The 17,304-nt window shown below is 36.3% G+C and overlaps 2 protein-coding genes across 3 annotated transcripts; both read right to left on the minus strand.

Annotated features, from left to right (window-relative positions):
- Window positions 1-514: 514 nt before the first annotated feature.
- LOC114728999 (sister chromatid cohesion 1 protein 2) lies at window positions 515-8,448 on the minus strand. Of its 2 annotated transcripts, none has more exons than XM_028915941.1 (15): window positions 8,179-8,448; window positions 6,835-7,090; window positions 6,703-6,740; window positions 6,573-6,619; window positions 5,784-5,848; window positions 4,685-5,649; window positions 4,451-4,562; window positions 3,640-3,776; window positions 3,269-3,567; window positions 3,056-3,142; window positions 2,589-2,625; window positions 2,461-2,482; window positions 2,200-2,332; window positions 1,437-1,568; window positions 515-1,056 (listed from the first exon to the last, which is right to left on the minus strand). In XM_028915941.1, the coding sequence occupies exons 1-14, from the start codon at window positions 8,291-8,293 to the stop codon at window positions 1,458-1,460; spliced, it is 2,424 nt and encodes an 807-aa protein (XP_028771774.1). In that variant the 5' UTR covers window positions 8,294-8,448; the 3' UTR covers window positions 515-1,056; window positions 1,437-1,457. The 2 variants fall into 2 exon arrangements, with proteins under 2 accessions (XP_028771774.1, XP_028771773.1); XM_028915940.1 differs by having other exon boundaries at window positions 515-1,059.
- A 1,317-nt stretch (window positions 8,449-9,765) lies between these two features.
- On the minus strand, window positions 9,766-14,692 carry LOC114729000 (ankyrin-3). Its single transcript, XM_028915942.1, has 4 exons — window positions 14,301-14,692; window positions 12,609-12,884; window positions 11,567-11,704; window positions 9,766-11,313 (listed from the first exon to the last, which is right to left on the minus strand). Exons 1-4 carry the CDS (start codon window positions 14,598-14,600, stop codon window positions 9,766-9,768), a joined length of 2,262 nt encoding a protein of 753 aa, XP_028771775.1. The 5' UTR covers window positions 14,601-14,692.
- Window positions 14,693-17,304: the final 2,612 nt, after the last annotated feature.

The raw sequence follows: 17,304 nt of genomic DNA on the forward strand, positions 1-17,304 counted from the left end.
ATCGCTGATCCAAAGCAAGTTACGTACCAAATTGAGATAAGGCCCCACAAATCTTTTCCTAGCTTCCTATATGCATGCTGATACAGACGTATGGTGGCCTTCAATTCTTGTTTCCGCCACTTTTATCCCCCCTTATTTATCGCCCGACTATGGGCATCGCACTTCACATAATCACATTTGATCATGAGATTGCCAAGTTTTTTTGTTAAAGAAAGAGATTAAACAATTGGATTTTTAAAATTTAGTTGAACCATCCAATTTAGGTTGAAAAAAAAAACATGGGCAGCGAACTCTGTCACGATCCAATGTTTTATCCTCAGAATAATTCTTTGGTTTTTATATTAAAAAAAATTCTTTAAACTTTCCATCAAATCTGTAATGATTGTATTGATAAGAAAAAGTTGCGAATTTTTTTGGTTCAATCCCGGGTCCATAGATGTAATTTGCCCAGGTTATTATCGTTCCTTTCATACAATCCGACGAAGTATCAATTCATATTCAACAAAATGATTCCTACGTCGAACAGCGAACACTGGTCATCATCATCATCGATATATATGGCTGCAGAAAGCCCACATTATTCTCACTAGTGAATAATAAGACTTGTAATTTAAAGATATTATAGAGAACGAATAACATTACCTACTTGGAATTTCAGTAGCTTCCCGTATACGAGGAGTCTGTCAACTGTACAAGGAACCTACAGCTGATAACTTGGCAGCGCCACATCTAACTAAGAAACTATAAACACAAATAATGATGTACAGTGAAATCGTCCCTAGAAATATCTACTAAAACCCCTATATTCCAATTAATCTGTTACTTCCAACACTCCTCTCGAATCAATTTGGCTGCAGATGCAATCCAGCAGTGTCGAGCTATCAGAAAGTTGCTCAACGTGTATTGATGTAGCATTGAACAGATGTAAGATTGGATCCAAAGCCGACGAATTTGAGGGTCCACTATACTAAAAGTCGTCTTCAACTACTGCACTTGGTGGGGTATGATCTCCTCCTACTGTGCTTTACTGTGAACCTATTGTGTCTTTCCTCTTTGCTACTACAAGAAACAAGACAAGCCAAGCAGCAAAAGAAACATAGAAACCATTAGCAATCATGCCTGTAAAAACAGTCAAGTAGTTCTACAATAAAGAAAGATCATCAGCAACCAATTGGCACAGATATGCATGCGTGTCTATATACACAAGACATAACAAGGTTCACCAAAACTTGCCAGCAAGTATATGAAAGGAGCACAGAGAAGCAACATTTGCAAGACTCTCATACATTTATTGATATTCAGAACTAAGTGCAGCGTACAGAGGAAACAAAATATAATGCTACGCAGTAGAACATCCTTTAAACAAACACCAAAAAACTCTTCTTTTAAAATTATAAATAAAGAGTCATATAAATTTGTTGCTTCAAGCAAATTACCTCCAAAATTTACCTGTGATTCTACGGGTCATCAACTCCAAAAGATTGATCCAGTTTTGGGAGCTTCTGGATGGAAATATCACCATAAGCATTATTTTGCCTTACATCCAAACAGCTAGTAGTTCTCAAAACCTGCACAATCGTTACACAGAGATAAATGCTACAAAATGTTCCTTTCCTCTTCTTCTGGCAAGGGTAGTGCTCAGAAAACAGCACTAAAAGAACCCACTCAAGAACAGTCAATTTCGAGGCACGATCACACCATGAACATACAGTTCTACTAACTAAGAATAGGCTGAAAATTCTCTTAATCTGTTTCTCCCTTGATAAAGCCATTGAAGCAACGACACGGTATAGTGATGACAATGTCACATGCTGCAACGTATGTTAAATCAATTTGTTTCACGTGACCAAAAGACATCGATGTCATAATAACTAAATGACGCCAAGAGCAAAAGGAGTTCAAAACAAATCACGTCATCAGCATTATAGATGCATATTTTCCATTATTTCAGATTCACGATCACCAATTGAAGGGAAAACAATGATTCAACTTTTCACAGATGTGTAGTCAGATAACATGCACCAATGATAATTGATGACAGATTCCCTTCCCTTCAAGAGGGCAAAATTCAAAATCCTAAGAAACTAACCCATATGCCTCATTCTGGCCAAGAATCGATACGGAAGTTTGCCACGTAAAAAGTCATTGAAGACATTGTTATGAGCATAAATGTGATTTTGAGACACAAATTGGTCATACCAATATTTCATAAAATAGCCTTGCACATTCTTTCTTGGCCCGTCCTAGCAGAACTTGGGAAAAATTCAGAACAACTTCTTCTCTTTGTTTCCTTAGATCCAGAAAATGTCTTTGCAAGTATCTGGCAACTTTCCTGTATCCAATAGCAGCCAGTCAATAGACAAATATTGCAAGTATCTGGCGACTTCCTGTATCAATATTGCAAACAAACATTAAATTATAGATCAATATAAAACATTCCAAGTGTAACAACTAACTTACGTGGTTCGCCTAGACCATCCACCTATAGTAAAGAAAAGAATCAAGAAACCAGGCCATTTTAGAGAGAGCACAAAATTTAACCAATAAAATTTAGCAAGTTAACAATGAAAATCTGCAAGAGTTCTTACATAAGTCTGAATTCTCAGTTTCAATTGAATTTGTCTCCTGACAAAAAGGATCAATTAGTTTGCAGCAAAATCAAGAACAAACGAAAAATAAACTAAACCAAGAATCTCTTAGCCCCACAAAGTAATAATTATCAATTGAGATTTGGATATTTAACCACTAAATTTAAAGTAAAGACTTGGTTTAAGATAACTTATTTAGATAGGACATTTGTCTCTGGAACATGTCATCCAAACTATTTTTCTTACAGGTTCACTCATGCTTTTTATTCTCCAAAGTGGTGGGTGCAATTTAAGAAGTCAATCGAGAGATAAAATCAATTTTTCCAAAGCAAATATTTCTAACAAACTCCAACATAAAAAACGCAACATTGCAAGATAGTTCATGGGTTGACTAGCTTGCAACTTATTTTAAACTAATGCAGTAAATCAACACAATTTTTAACATTTTCATAATAATTATTCTATACCTCAATCATCAAATCAAGTTCTTCATCCCTTCTAAAACATTGTTCTCCTGCCATGCTTGCATGTGGACTTGAAGTTTCCACGTTACCCTGCAAAATGGTTCATAAGGTGAATTGTAAAAATAATTACTGTCGTGTCTAAAACTATTACTACTACTGTGAGCCCCATGGGTATATGACACAATTTCCAAAGTTTCCATAATAATTATTCATTACCTCTTTCACCAGATGAAGTTCTCCACCCCTTTTCAAAGATTCGTCTCTCTCAACACATTCAAGTCGACTTGAAGGTCTTAAATTGTCTGAGTTTTGAGTTGTTTTGCTGCTTTGAAAATAATTTGGCCGAGATGTTGAGAACTGAGGAGGGGTATTTGGAGCAGGCCCACTAAGCTCTAGCTTGCCAACAGTTTGAGACTCTGATTCATCTAATTTCCTCGGGGTTTCCTCAATTTTAATGGAATTTAACATCTTGATTTTCTTTTTAGAGAACAGAATTTGGAGCTCTAATGAATCGCCTGAAGCAAAGAAATGTTAGTGAAGATAGCAGATTTTATAAACAAAAAACAAATGATAAATTTTGAACTCACAAGGCAAGAAAGATTCATAGAAGCGCTCAGGAAGACTGTAAACACGAGAAGCTTTCCAAGCAGGAGGTACAGGACGGGGAACTTTTCTCCGTTTGGAAATTAAGTCACTGGCATCATGTATGCTCTGTCGAAGCACCCTGAAACAGTTCCATATGATGGGGTCCATTAAGTCAAATTTCAAGGCATCACTATGTCAAGCAAAATCCTAAGAATTGAAAGTTCAAATCTGAATTTAATATCCATTAACTATATAACAAGTTAAGTAGCTGCTATGCAGTTACAGGTAAATCACATGAACTACAACTAGTGCATGTGAAAAAGAGGGAGGCTTCAAAGCAAACAGGTGCAGAGGTAGCCAAAAATTGCAAATGTCAGTATTCTCTAACCGAAAAAAAATAAAAGTAAAAACAGTGAATGGACAAGTTTTTCGTTCCCAGCTATTACTCAAAGTAAAACTAGTTGTACCTCATAACACACTCCATAACACATAAAAGATTATCGCCATTATCAAATAAAATGACTGCCATTAGATATCCCATTCAAATTTAGAGATGCAAAAGAACCTTGATTCCCAACATTATTATTGGCAAAACTCAATATGCATTCTAAATAGCTTATACCCCCAAGACAAATGCCAACTCTATCTTTTGATCAAGCTTTGTGCAAAAGAGACATGAATAGTATCTATTGCAAGACTTGTATTCCATAAAAAGTACTTCAAACATGAAGTAATATCAAGAGAAAATGGTTGAAAGAAGACAGGGAGACCGGAGAGTGTTCAAGAAGATTATCTAAATTAATTATCACATACTCATTAGGCAAGACTATCAATCCATCAAAAACACATTTTCTCTTCCTTGAAAAGCGAGCACGCTCTTTCACAGCTGGTGTAGAAATACGCATAGACTCTGACATAGTAGCACCTGCCATAATAACAGCCCCCAAAGCAAAAAAGGTTTAGTACGTCAATAAAGAATACATAAGAATGATTAAAATAATTCAGCTTTTGTATTTTCAGGGTTCTAAGCAGAATCGTCCTAAAAACCTCGTTTTGGTTTTGCAAGTGAATCATTCTGAAACTTAGTTTGAGGAGTTATCTCAGGAATGTTTGACTCCGGTGGAATCACAGGAAATTTTTCATCTTCAACTGAAGCTTCTTGTAACTTTAATCTGCCTTTCTTATGATGCTTTTCAGCAGACCCTTCAATGAGTTTTTCAATCTTCTCCCTGGAAGGTGTAGACTTATCAGGGTCCATGCAATCTTTTTTATTAAATATATCATCTTCAAGACTTTCCACGCTGACTGGTGAATCCCTTGCCTCACGAACTTCTTCAACTTCCAGATGCTTTGGGCATTCTGAGTTTGCTGTTTCATTAACTTTAATCTTCTCTTCATCAAATTTTCCGTCTTTTCTTGAAACTCTTTCTAGTAAATTTGGTTTTCCTACATCATGAAGTTTTTCAGCAGACTCTACCATAGGTTTTTCAATCTTCTCCTTGGCAATGGAAGACTTGCCATACTCCAACCATTCTTTTTTATTGCATTTATCATCTTGAAGCCCTTCCATGCTTCTAGGTGAAATTCCAATTTCTTGATAAATTTGGCAGTCTGAGTTTGCTGTTTCCCTCGCCTTAACACGCTCTTCACCAGCCTGATGGGATACAGCAAAAGAGACTTCAGGTTCCTCCTCCCTTCTGGAAAACATTCTCACATCCTCAAGCTCCTCTTGAGAGATCCCACATGATATAATCTTCTCCAAACTTCTTTCCTCATGCATACCATCTTCACGTGGTGCAGTTTCGGCAACTTTCTGCTCTTTGTCAATTTGTTGATCTTGAGATTTGATAGGTGCTGTGCGTACTCCTTCAACCCCAGAAATAGGGTCCAAATTCACTGGTTCCTCCTGAGAAAATAATCTCTCTTGAAATTTACCCTTTCCTACCTGTAAATTAATTGGACTATTTGGTGGGCTGACCTCATAGTTGTCCATCAGTTGACACAGTTGAAGACTGCAAGGCTTATTACACATCATATCAGTTCATAGGAGAAGATGAAATTTAAATATCCAGAATCAGCATACTATGATGAAATGGAAATTTTAGTTGTCCTCAATAAATTGATTTACGAAATATAGTTGACATACTCTTCCAGAATATGAGGATCAGCAGAGCAGGTATTTGGACAGAAATCAAACTCCTCGTATTGATACTGCAAGTAAGAAAAATGAAGGTATTGGGCAATGCAAGATTCCAAAAAAAAAAATAATAATAAAATAAAAACTACTTACACAACATAGACATAACGAAAACTATCCCTATGCAAAGGTAAACAATAAAAAATATGCCAATATCAACCATCAATAAGTGTCACATTATAGCTCATTTGACCAGAGTTTAATCTGTTATAAGATTAGCCAATGACAGCAATACATAATTTAATTAAGTCATTCATTGAAGATTCAGCAGTGGCCCTACCCGCTGCATGTTATTCCAAATTCCAAACTGATAATGTTACAGTCACCGTACAACATGATAACTTTATTAGTAAGCATAATATAAAACCATCCAAAATAATATTGATGCTTCAGAAGAGACCAAGTGGGAAGCATAAATTTGAATGAAAAGTAGGATCTATATACTTTTGATATTATTGCAAACAAACATTTCTGAAAAAATTGGTATAGTGGATTTACGCTTGCATGAGGTAATTGATAAATCGATTATTATGAGAATCAAAGTTTGCAAATGACAAGACAACCAATTTGCAGGTGCATAGGAAAGAAGAGAGGATTTTCCGACAAAAGGTGCATATATAAATCTCTAACACTTGAAAAATAAGAAACGCAAGGCACATTGTACATGTTAGGCTGAAAAGATTTGAAAAATTTTAAGAACTACTGAATGATATATAGCAAGAAAAAGGTAACAAATACCTTGTCTAGAGAAATCCGTCCAATTCCCTCATCTTTCCATAATACATCTGTAAAATATTATATTGCATCACATATAACAATAGAATAAGAAGAAAATGTGAAGGAAACTATATGACATGATTTTATATACCTTTAAGAGTGATGTCCTCCTTGGGAGCAATGTTGCCTCTGAATTAACAGAAGATTTAATGAAATAATTATAAATTCATACATTAAAAAAATCCATAACAAATTAAACTGTTATTCCAAAAGAATAGTTTACCCGCCCACATCTTCAACGATCTCCAAATCAAAAGCATCCAGTTCAAATCTATCTGGTACAGTAATAGACATACGCAAGGTTTCCTTGCGTGCATTCTTTTCCGTATCGATTGTAAATTTCTTAATTTTGATGAGCACCTCATTGCAATCATGGAAAAGATACTCAACCTTCTTTGAATATATTCTGACGACACCAAGAAGAAGATAAGAAAGCACTCTATATGAGTCAAAGTTCATTTCATTTTGCAAGATCTTGTCTGCATAAAACAGAAAAATGAAAAAAATGAATATATGTATAGATATATAAATCCAAATTTAGCCCACAAAGCTTTCCTAATTTTTCATAATAGAATTCAGTATAGTTTGCCAGTTGAACTAATATGTACATGCTGAAACTATAATATAGCTTCTGGCAGAGCCTCTCAAATCCCGTGAATGAACAGATTATTAGATAGGATTTACACAAATTTGTGCAGCTGGACGGAGGAAGATCTGTGGATTTCAAGTGTTATTATAAACACAGAGCTTAGTGACACTACCCAATCTTTCTTGCAAATGATATAAAAGCAGTCAATGATAATTCTGTTTTAAATTTTGCAATTACGAAGGTTGTCATGAGGCATAGATTATTGTTTTTGAAACAAAAATGTTGGCCGTTAAGGTAAACAATACAGTAAAATTATGCTCCACCAGTACGACCTAATTCAGTTTCATCATATTGTTTTCCATTTGTAGAGAACAATGCCAAAGGAGGTCAGCAAATATGCATTCATGCCTCACGGCTAATTAAAAGGCTATACTGTTCTGCTACTCCAAAGGGCAGCGGTTATTTGGAATCACATACTCAGCATCTGACACACAAACGAATGTATATGCTAATGCCTTCCATGGCTAATATCGTTCCTCACGGCGAAGTACAAAGACCAAAAAGGAGCTCATACTCATAAACGAGAATATATGAGACAGAAATCCAAATTAACAGAATTAAGGTAAACCCCATTAGAGGCGCCAGTTAAACAACCCCCCCCCCCCAAAAAAAAAAAACAAAGCAGAACAAAACAAAGGGACGGTCAGAATGCAGTGTCCCCGGTTAGTCTTCGTGAATGCTTGGGAAGCAGAAAATGAGCAGAACAAAAAACATTTGTATCTCTTCAGAAAGAATAATGAGAATACCTACCAAAAAAAAAAAAGGGAACGCTAAGCAAGGGCCAGAAATGAAACCATGCCAAACACTTCGGTTCTTCGAGTGAACAACTGTATTCTCTCAAATTTTTCCCCAAACCCCCAAAGTTGACTCGCTGATTTAAGATAAGGGAAAAGAGGAGACAAAGGAAAGAAGACAAACCGACGGAGGACGAAATGTCAGTCTCTTTGACCTGAGCTTTCTTGAGCCTTTTGAGACAATAAGCCGCAACCCAAATGGCACCTTTTCTAGAAACGAGGCACTTGGAGTAGCACATGTCTGTATTTTTGCCTCTCCAATTTTCCCTATTCTGTTTCAGACTTCGAGCTTGAAGTTATAGAAAGCCTGCTGCTGCTGCAGCTGCTTCATGGTATGAAGGAAATGGCTTGCTTATAAACGGTCGCCTGGGCTCCGTTGCGCCCCAGGGACCAGGGGGAAGCCTCAGGCCAGAAATTTCCAAAAGCGCCACCAAAATAAAACAAAACAAAATAGAAGTTTTTTTTGCTTTGAGCTAAAATTAAAATAAATAAATGAGAAGATTTGGTGTTAGGATTTTTTTTTTTTGGCCGGATTGGTGTTAAGTTCCTTTTTATTCCGCCCTGAGAAAAGCTAGATAATTAGTTGTATACATTTACTTGTATGTATTATATGAAGTTTATTTGGTCAAAAAATATCACATGAATTTTGATTTAGATGTGATATATTCCTCCTGACTCTTAAATTGTGCCTGTGTAAATAAATATGATGTTAATGAGATACTATTTCCGGTTCTAATTATAAGAGCTAGTTGATTAATTTGAGGATATAAAGGAAATAAGTTAAGTTAGTTATTTATAATAAATAAGTGTTGTTTTTCCTAAAATATTCTTACTAAGCAAGTATGTTGGCTAAAACTACAATAATTAAAAGGACTGTCTTGAAAGAAAAATGTATAAATATGAGTGACAAAGTGAATTGAGGTCTTATATTTAGAACTAAAATAAAAATCAAACAATATCTTATATTAACAATCAGAGATAGTATTATTTTTATCATAAGGTGAACAATAATCTTTATTCTGGATATTCTGCTTCTGCCTCTCGGGCCAGGGAGGACAATTCAAGGAGAGGATATCCATCGTGTTTGGTTCGGACGGAACCCAGGAAGTTTGATCGAATCTATCAATCTTTTCTTTTTAAGGGAAAAAACTGAGTTGTTTAACATAATTTTAGAAAATGATTTTACACAGGGAAAGCGTGATCCTTTTTTCTTTTTGTCACAAAATGCAATTTTGTTTGGAGAAAAATAAGCTAGCTGGAAACTCAATAACAAGTTTAAAATGATTAAAGTTGCATCGATCGACATACTTATTTTTCTTATCAATCATGAATGAAAATTCTAGTGATCTAATATAATGGTACTTCTTCCTCCGAATACTCAGGCGACGCTGAAGCTTTTTTAGACTTTTATTTTCGCGGTCTAATATAACAAATTGCAAATTTTTAAATCACAAAGTATACCCAATCAAGATAATAAAGCATCTTTTAACCTAAAATTCGACACTGTAGCTTTCTAAAGTGGCAATTTAGATGTTAAAATCCGCATTCCACGAGCAGATGGTGGAAGAAACCATACGAAGAGAGAAAGTAGCACATTTACAACTGACGGAGATCAAAATCTTTACAATAAAAAATTAAAAAGCAGCTTCATACTTTGAGAAAAAGTATGCTCCAAACATCCATACATCCTATGTATTCACATTAGTGCTAACTATATCCCTCCCTGCTTACTACACCTAGCCTCTCTTGTCACAAGTTTTATGCCCCTCACCCAAAGCTCGGCAGTTTCAAAACCCCCATCACACAAAAAATGCACTTCCCTGTTCTTCACAGTAACCACCCTAAATATTCCTGGATCGTCAGCATCACCTCTTCTGTGTCTATTTCTACGAAAAGATAAACTTGGTCCCAACTCTGCCTCACGGCATATCACATTTCTCCGGCTTGACTTACCCCAACAGAGCACTCCCACGGATCCCAACATTTGTATCTTTTTTCCATGAGGAGAACCCTTCCCTCCTTTGGTATACTTTTGCACGAAGGTGCCACCTAGTACTAACTTACGAGCAAGCTCGTTGAGTATGACAGCCTCCGCGTTGTTCTTACCTCCAGTGAATTTTCTTGCAAGTGAAAGTGCAGTTTCACCTCTAGCATTCTTAGTATTACAACGAGCCCCGTGTGAAATTAAGAGCTCACAAATGGAACCATGGCCTTCTCTTGCTGCTAACATGAGTGGTGTGTAGCCTTCCTGGTCAAGAACATTCACGTCATAACCCCTATCAGTGAGCAATTTCACTGCATCCAAGTCGCCACGGCGAGCTGCACAGTGTAAAGCATGGAAGCCAGCATTACGATTGCCCTTTTCAAGTGCAAATTCAAGCATGACCTTTTCAAATAAATCGTGATTATGGTTCAACTCAGATAGGGCAATCGCTGTTTCACCATATTTATTGCATAGCTTTACATCAGCTCCAGCATATACAAGCAACCGGAACGCTTCTACGTGACCCTTCAATGCAGAAACCATAACAGCAGAGAATCCGTTATCATCTTGATAGTCAAGATCGAATCCTCCATAAGCAATTACAGTTTTCAATGCGTCAGTATCCCCAACTTCAGCTGCAAAGTGAAGGGCTAAATACACAGAGATATTGCTGGATGTGGGTATCTTTCCTTTTCTGATTGTATCCAGTAACGCCTGCTGAAAACCAAGTGACCACTGGCTTGACTCGGCAATTGAACTTGCACAATGACCAGAAGTGTTGACTAAGCCGAGATCGGCACCAGCCATTGTGAGTACTTTGAGACAGTTTTCTTGTTTATATTTTGCACAGATCATCAAAGCTGTGTCACCAGCGTCTGTAATAGAGTTCAAATCACAGCCAAAAGCAATAAGGCATTGAACAATTGTTGAAAAGCCAAGACGAGAAGCCATGTGTAACGGACGGAATTCAGTCTTCTGAGTTGTTTTAACTGGGGATTCAACATCTGCACCGCATTCTAAGAGTATTTTCACACCCTCAACATTGCCGCAAAGAATGGCATGGTGTAAAAGGGTTCTTCCACAGTGAGGGTTGTTGAGGAAAACATTCTGCAGGAGCATGTACAGTATAGAACCATTTTTTTCAAAATACTCAACTGCACACCATGTGACAGCATAAGTTTCTCCCAGTCCAGCACCCACACGAATTTCTTCACCCGTTGTGACATCCCATGACCATGCTCCTAGCCTCACTTTGGTGTCTATCCTAGCACCTTTCTGTAGTTCATTTAATGTAAAAAAAAAAAAGCAAAGTCATATAGATTTAATGCCCCCTATTTTAAAAAAATAGATAAATAAACAAACAATTAAAAAAAATTATTGAAGACCATATCATCACGAATTATCATCATGTAACTAAGCATTTATGAATTATCATCATGTACTGTCCAATTGAGCGTGTTTCTCGAATAGAATCTAACCACGTTATTATAATAATGGAAATTTCAGAAGGGGAAAGAAAAGAGAATACCTGCAGTAGCAAAGCGACGACTGGGACCTGCCTATGAATCACAGCAGCAACAAGTGCGGTGCAATCAACATTTGTGTGGAGAGCAGGCTTAACTGACTGCAAAAGTACTCGATCTTCTGCATTGACATCCACACCACGCTGCCATAGAGAAGACAATCTTAAGTTTAGCACATGCAAACAAGCATTTAACAAAAAGTTGAAAGTACCATAAAGACAAATATTACTGAAGTTTCTTAGGAATAGCATGGAAAAAACAGATGGATGTACCATGTTTCTCTCATGAAAGTGTCAATTGGACAAGATATCCAATTTTAGGATCAAGACAATTCATAATATAAGTTTCCTTTCTAGCAAAACAATAGAGAACTAATGAAGCGTTATAGAGAGAATTTATGAAAACAACTGATATAGGCATTTAAGAAGTTTACAAAACCATGAAGAACAGGAAGAAATAACATCTGACCGAAGCAATATCTTCGAGATTATGCAACATTAATCAAACAAAAGAAAGATGCCCATGAGGTCGTCAATGACCTTTGGGTTTTAGGGGAAAAAAAAAAAAAGAACTTCCACCCCACCTCTGAAAGTATGTTTTATGTCATGATAGAAACAAATAAAAAGGGAGACTGAATTCTTGAACTTACAAAAACAACAAGACTCGCCAAATGTAAGCATCGTATTTTATTCTTGTTTTCGTTTATTCCTATTCTTTTTTGAGTTGATGTTAAATTAGAAGTTATGCAATATTGTGATAATAAAGAACTTGGGTACTTGCAAGTGGTATTTATATTCAGCCCTAATTAAGAAAGTAGAAGATAGGTTGAGGCCTAATTGTTCATAAATTTCAAATAAAACTGAAAAAGTAAGCTTGGAGTTTACTGTGTTATTTTTAAATTTTATAGTATATTCACTTTTTAAGTACGAAAAAATTAATTTGCTGATTAAGGTTTTGACCCCCCCTTCCCAGCCCCATTGAGCTCCTACTTGGAAGTCTGAAACTGTCGCTATGATGCCTCCCAAGATGTATACTGCAAACATATACCTTTATGAGAGTATCTACCACATTTACAAACCCCCTGCAGCATGCCCTCACAAGAGCATGTACAGCAACGTGGGGTCGGATTAAATCAGAGCTCATGAGCAATTCAGCAGACTTGGCTTGCCCGTGGCAGCTTGCCTCTAAAAGAGCTTCTTCACAAGCTGGCTGTGATGCCCCAACTTTGAGCAAGATCTCAAGAATATCAACGTGGCCCTCCCTTGCTGCTGCAGTTGTTGCAAAGCCTCTGAAGAGTTTCTGGTTTACATCAGCTCCCATACTCTGTCAATTAAAAAAAAAAAAAAAGTGCATTAAAAATTTTTATATGGAGACAAAAATACCAAGAAAATTTTCTTTCCCTCTGTCCTTTTAGTTATACATTTTCTTCCCATTGCTTTGGATGCTAGGATGAAAAATTACAAGAATGTAAGAAGAAATCAGAAACAATTTCTTTCATTCAGGACGAAAGCCTTGACTCCTTTATCATTTTCCCCTTTTACCTTTTTTATTGAATAGTACTATGTGTGTGCGCGAGCGATGTGATAGCCAAAGCAATAATTGGAAACAAGTAAAATCAAATAGAAGAGACAGAAAGGTTATCAAAAGGGAATGGGTAATGTATTGTAAGTGGTATCATGTACAATGGTTGGGGACAACACATTTTGGGACAGATAAGACGTGCTACAAAAAGGACCAAGAAAAATTGGATGACGCTCATATGTCTTTGGAGCAAAATGGCTAGCCATGCATAATGTAGCCCACAGATTAATTAGCAGCAGCAATAATTTGAAAACCTTAAATATTTAACATAAATTATCCTTGTTGGTTAAATTAAAAAAAGAAAAAAAAAGCTGTGGCTAATATTGAGAGTCCCGTTAGAAACTAAACTCGAAGAATCGAAGGTAATATATTTTAAAATCTACAAGTATATCTCATATAGATACAGGAGAAGTTTTCAAAAATATGACGAGGGAAAATTGACCAAAGTTAACATCTAAAAGAAATGAAGGATTAAAAAGGGGGTGGATGCGTGGGGGACCATCGATGACAAAAGCAGAGCATTTACTAGAGAAAAAAACACCATTAAAATCTGAACAGTTCGAAATTCAAATTGATCGGGCGTCTTTACTCTATTTTCTCAGAAGATCATATGTGCTTTTTTAGTTAAATTTTTCCTTCATAGTCGAATAATTAACTTCGAGAAGAGACTTAAGTCAACACTACCTAAAATTAAAAGAAACATCTGAAACCAGTTTTCGAAGAGAGATTTCAATTGTTGGAGCTTTCTTCAATCCTCCTCCATTTAAAAGAAGACAACCAAAATCCGAGGAGCAGTATAGAGAAGAAGAGGCACTATTGAAACTCTTAATTATCGACAAATGTCACGAGTATCGATTCAAAACCAGAGAAATAAAAAAATCGAAGACACACATTTCGCATAATGTCCACTTAAATTGAGTGTATGAAACATTTTAAAATCAGTACCATAAGTAACATCTCATTGGACAATGTTTTGAGAAGTTATTGACCAGAATGTGAGAAAACAATCAAGTAAGAGAGCGCGAAATGCGTTTTCGAAATGATAAATAACGCCTTGGTGTCAGATAAAACCAGAAATACCAATAGAGCAGCAGAAATTAAATCGATTACAGAGATCTGTGATATCACACAAGAATGAGTCTCCGAACAGTTCATTACCAGTAGCTTCTTCACGAGGCTCGCATTCCCCGTATGAACAGCAAGAAACAAAGCCGTAACGTCGGTCTTGAACTCTTCGAACTCGATGCGAACTTCGCTAGCCGATTCCTCGTGCAGAAAAAGCTCGGCCTTTCTGATCTTCAAGCTCACTGCGCCGACGAAGTTGACGTCCACGAATGGATCGGCAATGCACTCTAAAGCCAAGCTCTGATCCCCGGAGTGACAAGCTTCGAGGAGGCGCTGCGACACCTCCGCCTCGTAGTCAACCGGAAACACCTGCTTGCCGGAAAATACCGTCATTGTCCGGCGAACAGTTAGTGAGCTCGAAGCTTCAGCAGAGTCGCGCCTTCACTACTACCACCTGAGGCGAGGGTTCGCGCGTGCTTTGTACGACTCTCACTTCAGTAAAACGGAATGCTTTGTCGCTCTAGAGAATGGAAGCTCGCCGCTCTAGGGAACAAGCAAAGCACTTAAATAAAAAGGTGAAACAAGCAAGCGCCACGGGGGAAAGAAGCTCGGGAAGGGTCGCTGGTGCAAATACACTGGGATGGTTTAACTTTAATTCTCACAGTTAATTATATAAATATCTGGTAGTTAGACTTAGATCTAACTGAGCCTTTTTTAATTTAAAGTCAAATAATTAGCATAAACAACATGCTTCAATGTGACATTTGCATAATTTAACATGTGTGAGGGGGGGGTATGCTATATAAATTTAGGTGTCATTTCGATATTTGCGTATGTGATGTGTTACGCTTGCATACGACAAATACAGTGTACTGGATATGAGGTGAGTTTGGAACATTAAACTTCGAGGGAGTTAATTTAATTGATGGAATTTAAAAAATAAACAAAGGATTTAGAAGAAGCAAAAGTGGCATATTTTTGTTGAGGCATTTTCCAGAATGGCATGTGGGCTGCCACACAAGGTCGCCTCATGGCCCGACAAAAAACCTTAAATACACAGGTCGAGACCCACGATGCTGACGTGGCTGCCAACAGTTTGGCTTGTTCCTCAGAAATCTCAATCCCCAACGTAAGAGGAAAAGGCTTAGGAACCATCAACCACGCTTCCTTTAATCCTTTCTCTCGTATTTTGATGAGCAGCAATGCGGTCGCAGTAGATCTGTTTTTTTTTCCCCCCCAATTCGCTTTAACTGGGGTTTAATTTTAAAACCAAAATAACGAAGTCAGGGTTCTGAACATTTTAATTGAATTAAAAACTGGATTCAGATATCAATACTTAAAAGCATGCATATTTTATTTGGGACGAGACAAACAGATTCTTCAATGGGGCCATAAAAATTTCAACCATTCTAGAAATTGACGCCGATTATACGAAGTTGACACTTAAAATAACATAAAAATGAGATACAGTACCAGAGATCAAAGAAGAAGATCTCCCAGCTACAGCAGCAGCAGCAAAACCAAGCAGTGGCGTGGCGTGTTTAATTTGGAGGTTGCACTGCCATGCATGCGTTTCTTTGAAGCCAGCCCTGAACTAGTAGTTAAAACAATGTTAGATTTTGTTATAAATATAAGATATTAATTTATCTTACTCGTCGTGTTATTATTTTTCTCAAATTAATTTACCTAACTTGCAAACTTATACATAATACTCTATTCGGTTTTTATTATAAATTTTAAATAATTAATTCATGAATAACAAATAATTAGTTATAATTAAATAAAAACAATAAATAGGTTAAAAATAGAGTTTTGTTTTCAAATATGCTCTTATAATATATAAGAAAAAGAATGAAAGAGAATGTGTGGGAAAATGTGATATAAGAAAAATAAGTAAATGTAACATTAGAAAAAATGCATTAAATGTCAAGGAAACACAAGGTGAAGTTTGTAAAATGGATCGTATCTCTTCCCAAATTTAAAGCTTATATATAGAACCGAAAGAATATAATATTATGAATGATATTTTAGAAAAACTCATATGGCATATCTTAACCAATCTAAATCAATTAAATATCTCTTATATTGAACATGGAGGGAGTGTGTATATATATATATATACACACACACTTTGAAAGTAATTAGGTGAGTGGGTGCGACCAAGTGGGTTTAAAATGTAACCAGTTTGTTTATAAGTGGAGATGCCAGTAATAAGATTATGCACTCAGCTTGCCAAACGTTAAAGTCAACCTGGTTGGGGAACGTATATGGGACCCTATCAACCATTACCTCTTCCTGTCTTCCACGACAGAGACACCATTGATGCCCCGCCCTCCCTCGCTTCCCTCCCTTTCCTTCCCTTTCACAACAATCTCTCTTCATTCTCTCTTTATGCTTTGAATTTCTTAAACTACCAACTAACCCCATAATATTCCACCACCCTCCCGCTTTTTCGTGTTCTCACTTTTCCCCGATTAAATTTGAATTCAGTTTAACCAACCGTGATTGAGTTGAATATATAGAATGGGTTCAATTCTCTTCGAATCTCGTGAATAAAGATCATGCATATTCAATAATTCATATCTGAGTTTGATAATATTTGGATTTGACTGTGGATGGTGGCATGGTATATGTAAAATACTACTACCTCCGGTCCTAATTATAAGAGCTAATTGATTAATTTGAGGAGATTAAAAAAGAAGTTAAGTCAGTTATTTGTTATAAATAAATGTTATCTTTTCTAAAATTTCCTAAAATACATAAATATTAGAGACAAAGTAGATTGTGATCTTATATTTATGACTAAAATAAAGTCAAACAAGATCTTATACTCCTCCGTCCTTAATATAAGACCCATTTAACTAATTTGATTAGATTAAGGAAGTTAGGTAAGTTAGTTAATTATAAGAAAAGTGACACATTTTTCTTAAAACACCATAATCATCTTTCTTAATACCTCATCTCCCTCTTCTACTTAATTATGGCTGAGGGAGTATCCATAGGGGTAATTTAGAGAAAATTGATAAATATAAGAAATAGCTCTTATATTTAGGACTAAAACCAACTCAAGAATTATGTCATATATTAAAGACCGGAG

The sequence above is a fragment of the Neltuma alba genome, unplaced genomic scaffold (genome assembly GCF_004799145.2).
Source record: "Neltuma alba isolate B1F8T4 unplaced genomic scaffold, ASM479914v2 tig00012589_pilon, whole genome shotgun sequence".
Classification (NCBI taxonomy): Eukaryota; Viridiplantae; Streptophyta; class Magnoliopsida; order Fabales; family Fabaceae; genus Neltuma; species Neltuma alba.